Source organism: Lipotes vexillifer, unplaced genomic scaffold (genome assembly GCF_000442215.2).
Source record: "Lipotes vexillifer unplaced genomic scaffold, Lipotes_vexillifer_v1.1 scaffold382, whole genome shotgun sequence".
NCBI lineage: Eukaryota > Metazoa > Chordata > Mammalia > Artiodactyla > Lipotidae > Lipotes > Lipotes vexillifer.
In genome coordinates, this window is record NW_006780611.1 from 3,618,364 (window position 1) to 3,625,873 (window position 7,510).

Genomic DNA, 7,510 nt, shown 5'->3' on the forward strand with positions numbered 1-7,510 from the left:
ACCCACCCCAGGACCTTCCCTCTCAGCCTCGGTGTCCCCATCTGGACGGCGCGGCCCTGCCAGGCCTGTGGGTCGGGCACCGTGGGTCAGTGCCCCTCGGGACACGCTCCCGCTGAGCCGAGCAGGCAGCCGCCCCGCATGTTGAGGGTCCGTCTTGTGCCTCAGTGGACTCTGTGGCCAACCACGTCCCAGCCGGCTGGCCTGATGAGAGCCTGGCCGGGAGCGACAGTGAGGGGCCGGGTGAGCAGCCCCGCCTGAAGGTGGAGACCAAGGTCAGCGTGGAGCTGCACCTGGACGAGCAGGGCAACCACTGCAGCGAGCGCATCCCGGCCCGGGAGAGTGGGGGCTCCAGGCCCGCGGCCGCACCGCCCAGCCAGCCCCCCGAGCAGAGAAAAGGTGCCGAGGGCCCGCTGTCCCTGGAGCTGGGGGCCGGGAAGTCCCTGGTCCTGGGGGAGGCAGGCCCAGGCACGGGGTTCGGGGGTAGGGTCCGTGGGGCACGGGGGTGGCGCCCGGCGGGGCAGGGGTGAGACCCGAGGGAGAGCTCAGCTCTGCATGATGGTCCCTCCCCACGTCCACTGCATCCAGCAGAGGCAGCCTGATCGTGACCTTCTCGATCCCCCCGCCCCCGCCCCCCCAGGCATCTTGAAAAACAAAGTCACCTACCCGCCGCCACTGACGGAGAGGATGCTGAGGTCGCGGCTGCGAGAGAAGCTGGCTGAGCGTGAGCAGAGCCCCGCGTCCTCGCGGCCGTCCTCCCTGGCCTCCAGCGACGGCGTCCGCGCCCCCGACGGCGCCGTCCCCGCCAAGACGCTGCACTGGGAGCCAGGGCGCGAGCACCTCAACGGGGTGGCCATGAACGTGCGGGCCGGGAGCGCCCAGGCCCACGGCTCCAGCTCTGAGTGAGTAGCCTGGGCTGTGGCGGGAGGGACGGTGGGGGTGGCCCCCGGCCAGCCTCCCCGTGGTCCCCCGTCTGGAGGACAGGCCCCGAGCACAGAGGCGTGCCCAGGCAAAGGCCCAGGGGCTGCGGTGGGCTTCCACCCGGGAGAGGGCCCCTGCTCGGGATCAGGAGGCCGGAGGTGCAGCAGACGCCTGTCAAGGTCCTGTGTCCCGTCCAGCCCTGAAGCTCTAGGACTTGAGACCATGTGGGACCGAACGTTTACGAGCAGTTTCCTTGGCCCAGGGTCATTACTGCCCCATTTTGTGGTTGAGGAGACTGAGGCTGGGGCGGGGCGGCACCAAAATGATAGATTCCTGGCACTGGTCAATTACCCATTCATTCATTCATCAAATAGTCATTAAGTGCCTGCTCTTCCATGGACTGGGCTAAGAGTGGGTGATACACTGTGAAATGAGTTTCTAATCCCAGACAAGGCTAAGATCACACAAAACATTGCTAGCCTTGGTGCTCCGGGCGCTGTGCGAGGCCAGCCCTGGGGAGGACGCTCAGATGGGCCTGGGTCTCCGGGTGGCCCTGGCCGTTGGGGGTGCAGGTTGATTGTCCCCTCCCCTGCCTGCCAGTGTCGTTGTGTCCACACATGAGCTTGCCCTCCATGGAGCCTCCGGGCACCCCCTCCCCTGAGTGGGGGGTTCTGCCCCCTGCCCCCCGAGTGGGGGTCTGCCCCTGCACAACCTCGGACCCAGCCCAGCTGCTGGCTTCACGGGTGGCAGGGGCCGTCCTCACTGACCCTCCGCCTGCCTGACGGCTTCTTCCCACGCGCAGAGGCAGTAACGAAACTTCACTTTGAACCATCAGGAAACCGTGAAGACAAGCCCATCACCTCCGCCCAGGCCTCTGTGCTGTGTCGTTGTGCTCCTGGACCTTGGAGCCCGGGGAGCCCCTGCCCTGTCAGTGAAGCAGGCCCTGGTGGCGGGGGCCCCATGGGGCTGCAGTGGTAGCCCCGTGACTGGCATGACTGAAGGTCCAGACACAAAGCCCTGAGCTGCCCCGGAGGCTCAGGGCCCCTTAGACCCGTGACAAGTGCCAAAGGCCACAGGCACAGGAGGCGTGTACTCCCGGGCCGGCACAGCTCAACCCTCCGACTGTGGACAGAGCCAAAACCGTGCGCTGGCCTGGCCGGGACAGGGCCCAGCAGGAGAGCTGGCCTTGAGAGGAGCCGCCGGGCCGGCTAGCCAGGACTCAGGGCCGCAGGCAGCTCCCTGCAGTGCAGGCCCGGGGCCAGCAGCTCCACAGCCCTCTGCAAAGGCAGTCCTTGTCTTAAAGCAGATCACTTTCCTTTGTTGCAAAGGTGTAGATACTTTTGTATATTTGTATGGAACTTTAGAAAGGCAAAAACCTCTGTATATTTTGCATTTGTACTGACTCTGTCCATACTGGGAGATTCGTGGGATGATCTCTCCCTCTTTCTGACGTCAGGAAGATTGCACAGCCAGCCTGGAGTCTGGCACACATCCAGCAACTGGTGTCCCAGCAAAGCAGAGGGGGGTAGTGTGTAGGGAGTGCTGCTGGACAGAGGTTCCAGTTCTGCTTCCAGCCCAGAGGCAGGAGTCCGTGGGCATCACGCGTGGCCGCCTGGATGCACAGCACATTTGCATTTGCGATGTCTGCTCTCAGCTCCCATCTGCCTGGACGGGTGTGGCTCCGAGACAGGGCCATCTGGGGCTGGACCAGGAGCTCTGCTGAGTGTGGGATGCAGGTGCACACGGCCGCGACCGACACACTGGTCATCCCCTGCCCCCTTCGCTGGGGTGGGCCCCACTCTGAGCCCCGCAGGGCCTCCCTGGCCCCCTTCCCTGTCAGCGGTACTGCAGGTGGGGAATTCCTTTGTCCCTCTGCTCCTGTTCTCGGCGGGACTGTAAAATGTTCACACGTCCCTGATTCAGACGGAGGTATGAGGTCTTCCAGGATGTCACATTCCTTCCTGCCAATTTTCTAGCTCTTTTAGAGTCCAAGGAGCTCCAGGCAGGCGGGGGTCTCACCCCCCCGAGTCTGACCAATTACTTCATTTTGCTTCAAATGGCCAATTGTGAGAAGGGACAAAGCCTCAGCCACACTGTTCAATGGTTACCAAGCTGTTTTTTGGAAACTCACACCAAGGACTGGCTGTGACTGTCCCTCTGTGGGCAGTCGGCACAGCGTGGCCTGAGGGGCTGTGGAACGGGGCCCAGAATTACTCAGACATGTCTTATTTCAGTGTTTCTTTTGTTCCTCAATCGGATGCCCAAATAAACGGTCAGCATAGCTGCTTCCAAATACAAGAAACCATAAAATATGATGAAAATCAAGTAAAGTGCAAAGATGTCCATACTGTATTATTTTGATGAAAATGCGAGGATTGTTAATGGCTGAGAGGAAAACATACCCGATACTCAGGTCTAAGACTACAGGCTTCATACAAAAATGAAATGAGATCCCAAAGCCCTCACACTTGAATGAATTATAAATGTGCCTTAGCAGGGGAGTGGCCTTTTCAAGATACAAAAGAATAGTACCTTCAAATGTTTACCATTGAGGAGACGTTTTCTAAGTAAAAAAGTGGAAATATTTTTGAGTCTGAACACTTCACTTTCGTATTAGCCCATATTCTTCTGCAACTGGACTTTGTCCCTTGAGATGTATTTAGTTTTTTCATTTGATCAGGAACTGTTACCAAAAAACAACTGTCAGTTTTATTAAGACAGGAAAAATGTAAACCTATTTTTGTGACTTAAGACTTTATGAGAGATAGACACTGGAGGTTTTTTTTGTTTTTTTAAACAAATGTGTATTTATTAATGTTCAGAACACTGGAATTGCAACACAAATGAGGAAAGAGTCTACAATAAATTAAGATTTTTTTGAATTTGTACTTTTGCTGTCTGGTTTTCCCCCCACTCCTGCATCCCTGTTGCCGCCCCTTCCTAAGGCAGCCCTGGAAAAGGGACCATGTACAGGATGCCGACAAGCCCGGGGGAGCAGGAGCCATTCCGGAACCTTCTATCCATTTCCTGCTCATCCAGACTCTTGCACCTCGCACTTCAAAATTTTTTTCCTGCACCAATCTCTTTTTCCTGTCCTTCTGGGACGCCAGTGAACACAACTGGTTCCTGAGGCTTTGTTCATCTGTTTTCACTCTTTTTTTCTCTCTGTCCTTCAGATTAGATCATTTCTAGTGATCAGTTTTCTAGTTGACTGATTTTTTCCTCGATCATCTCCATTCTGCTATTGAGCCTATCCAGTGATTTTTTTTTTTTTTAACTTAAAATACTGTAATTTTAAGTTCTAAAATTTCCATTTGGCTCCTTTTTATTAATTTTATTTCTCTACTGAAGACTTCGAGTTTTCCATGAATTTCGTGTTTACCTCATAGAGCATGATTATAACAGGTGCTTTAAATTCTTTGGTAATTTGGGCATCTGGGTCATCTTGGGGCCGCAATCTGTTTTCTTTTGGTGTTTCCTGGTTCTTTGTGTGCTGGCTAATTTCAAACTGAATCCTTGATTGACATTTTTGAATGTTACGTCATGAGCCTCAGGGTCCTGTTAAAATCCGCTGGCAGATGTCAGTTGTTTGTTTTAGAAGGCAGTCAACCCCATTAGGTTCAGACCACAAGTTCCGTCTCCTTCTGTGGCTGTGACTTTGCTGTGCTGCCTTGGGTCCACTCTGTACAGCTGCCACTCAGTTAGTCTAGGACTTGGGCTGGTTTATGTCTGTTCTGCCCTCATAGCCTTTTATATGCTGCTTTGGGTCTGTTCCAACTCAGGGTGAGCCAGCGCCTGTCAGTATATATGGAAAGCGAGGGGTCCACTCCGCCAGCGCTGTCTCCTCCCTGGGATTTGCCTCACTGGCTGTTACTCCTGGCACCCCTTTTCTTGGTTCCTCTATGCAAAAAGATGGGTTTCTTCCAGGGTTCTAGCTGCCTGCACTGCCTCACTTCCACCCACCTGGGGCTACCTTTGGGGAGAATCAGTGGGAGCAAAGAGAAGACAGTATGGGGGCTCCCACACACTCTTCAGCCCACAGGGCCCCCCCTTCCCAGGCCTCTCTTGGAGTCCTTGCCCCACTGCTGGCCACACAGCTCCAGAGGTTGGGGCCACCCTTGGGTCAAGCCTGGGAGAAAAAAAGAGGAAAACCACCCATGAACGCCCCACCCCCAAAGGCCACTCTCAGGTTCTGCTCCGTCCCCTGTTCCCCTGCTAACACTCACCTGTCAGGAGTGCCTGGTCATGAACGTGATAGAATACCACCATCTCAAGCCAGAAGTGCTGCTTAAGGGGGACACGTGTGAGGAGAGTAGCCCCCCGCTGAAGGGAGCAGGTGCGTCCGCTGGGCCTGGGTGGCCTCCCGTGGACATAAATAATTGCACTCCATACCAACCTAGCCAAGGCCACTCCAGGACCCGTGGGATCGAGACAGAAACACAGACGTGAACACTGAACATCTGAACGCCGTCCAGGCCACAAAAACATCCAAGCCTCCCCCGTCCCAGCTGTGAGGATAAGCGCTCCCTCACATCGCGGCCGTATTCTCACTCCAGGCTCCCTCCCTGTAGACACTGGGGGTGCAGGGAGGTCCGGGGCTTGCGAAGGCTTCCGGGGACGTGGGCAACCAAGGCAGCTGGAGCCTGGGAACATGGGCAGAAGACAGGCCCCGGGGGTTGACCCCGACCCCAGCCCCTCTGCACTCCCCACCTGGGAGTGCAGCCCTGGAGTCTGGGAGAGGCCCAGTGGTGCGCCCTGGCCAACAGCTACACCTGAGTCTCTGAGGCATTGCCCAGAGGCCTCCCAGAGTCAGTCAGCTGTGCCCCCAGAGAGAAGGTGGTACTGCAGCCCCGAGGCTGCCATGGGCGCAGCCAAGGTGAGGCCTGGTGACCCGGGGGCAGTGGCAGGCTTGTGCTCCCTCCTCCCGCCTCCACTGGCCGACCTGGCTGGAGGCCTGGCGTCAGGCTGGCAGGACGGGAAGAGCCGCCCAGAGGCCAGAAGGGCGGCCTCTGCTCTGCTGGCCTGTGTCCATGCCGACTGCCTCCACCCGCCCCTCCTCCCACCATGGCGGCTCCCCAGACGGGGCCGCAGCTCAGCCCTCGGTTCTGTGCAAGAGCCCCAGACCCAGGGCAGTGGGTCCCGGGAAACCTGAGCCCAGGGAGGCTCCACACTGCTCTGGGAGCTGGCAGAACAAAGGCGATGTCTCAGCCCCGGCTTCCATGCTGGGCTGGGTGTCCCCAAGGGCACTGCTGTCCCGTCTGGTCCCCTCCGCCCAGCACGACGTGGAAAGCACCTGCCGGGCTGTGGTCAGCCTCCCGGCTGCGTCAGGGCAACACCTCCCGGGGCCAGCCCCACTGGAGCAGCCGCCCAGTCCTCCACCTCCAGCCCACAGGGCCTATTTCTTCATCTGGATCACAGAGATGGTCTTGGAAGCCACGTGGCGGGGTAGGAAGTGCCTGCATGTCTGCTCCAGCCCACGCCCCACCCTGGGGACGCGCCTGCTGGGTGGGGCCTTGGCTAGGAGGGAGCCAGGGCGGGGCCCGGAAACAGGAGGAGGGGGGAATGGGAGGGGCTCCAGCTCGGTCAGAACTGCCTGGAGGGAGGACGCTGAGTGCCCCGGGGCGGGGCGGGGCGGGGCGGGGCGGGGCGGGGCCGGGAGAAGCAGCGCTGGGAACATGGAGGATGACTGATGACGAGAACAAAAACGCCCACGCCAGTCCCTGCTTGGGTGGAGGAAGGAAGTGGGAGAGCTGAAGATGGCCTGGCCATGGGGCAGAGAGGGCAGAGAAAGTCAGTGGGCTGGGGCCGGGACCCTCAGTCCCTATGGAGCTGCGTCCTCCTCCCCACAGGGCTTGCCCACTTCCCGGGTCACGGGCCAGATCCAGCCCCCCGCCCCTCACCGGCCCCCACCGCAGAGTGGGCATCTGTGCCGCCCCAGGACTGGGCACCCCTGAGCCGGGGTTGGGGGGAGCGGTGGGCGCAGCTCTCGGTCACCCTGACGCAGGGTCACACTCAGCCGGCTGTAGGGCCCAGCCCACCGCGTGCCCCTGCCCCAGGCCGGCAGGGCCACGGTGTCAGGCTTGAGGCTGGTCCCCCTGGCAGACGGCAGCCCCTGCGCAGACCCGGGGCCAGTCCCAAGCGTGGTGTCCGTTCCCGGACTCCCGTCCTCCTCCCTCGGCCCCGGGTGGCAGAGCCTGGCTGTGCAGGAGGGCGACCACTCAGCGCTCGAGAACGGTCCATCCCGACCCGCTAGAGAACCAAGGGCAACCGGGCCCCCTTCTCATCCAAACCTCCACAGCCCACCTGGTCCTCTCCTGTCCCCTCCCATCTGTACCTCACACAGGCCAGAGAGATCCTTTGCTCAAAACCCTCTCCAGGCCTCCCCTCCTGTCCAGAAGGAAGCCCTGTCCTCACTGTGGCCGCAGGCCCTGCACATTCTGGAGCCCAGGTGCCCGTCACCCACTTCAAGCCCCTCCCTTGTGTGACCTTCCTGGGGGCAGGGGCTCCGTCCCGGGTGACTTGACCCAGGGCTGGCCCTGCAGTTCTGCCTCTCAGCACAAGGGGCTTCTGAGCCTTGGGGGGCCACGTGACC

The 7,510-nt window shown here is 59.5% G+C and overlaps 1 protein-coding gene across 1 annotated transcript in view; it reads left to right on the top strand.

Annotated features, from left to right (window-relative positions):
* Positions 1 to 7,171, top strand: part of CELSR1 (cadherin EGF LAG seven-pass G-type receptor 1) — a 155,797-nt gene extending 148,626 nt beyond the window's left edge. Inside the window, exons 33-39 of the mRNA XM_007454088.1 lie at positions 166 to 396; positions 638 to 899; positions 982 to 1,076; positions 5,108 to 5,254; positions 5,685 to 5,794; positions 6,195 to 6,363; positions 6,834 to 7,171. Of these exons, the coding sequence (XP_007454150.1) occupies positions 166 to 396; positions 638 to 899; positions 982 to 1,076; positions 5,108 to 5,254; positions 5,685 to 5,794; positions 6,195 to 6,363; positions 6,834 to 7,171 (1,352 nt within the window). The remainder of the gene's footprint in view (positions 1 to 165; positions 397 to 637; positions 900 to 981; positions 1,077 to 5,107; positions 5,255 to 5,684; positions 5,795 to 6,194; positions 6,364 to 6,833) is intronic.
* Positions 7,172 to 7,510: the final 339 nt, after the last annotated feature.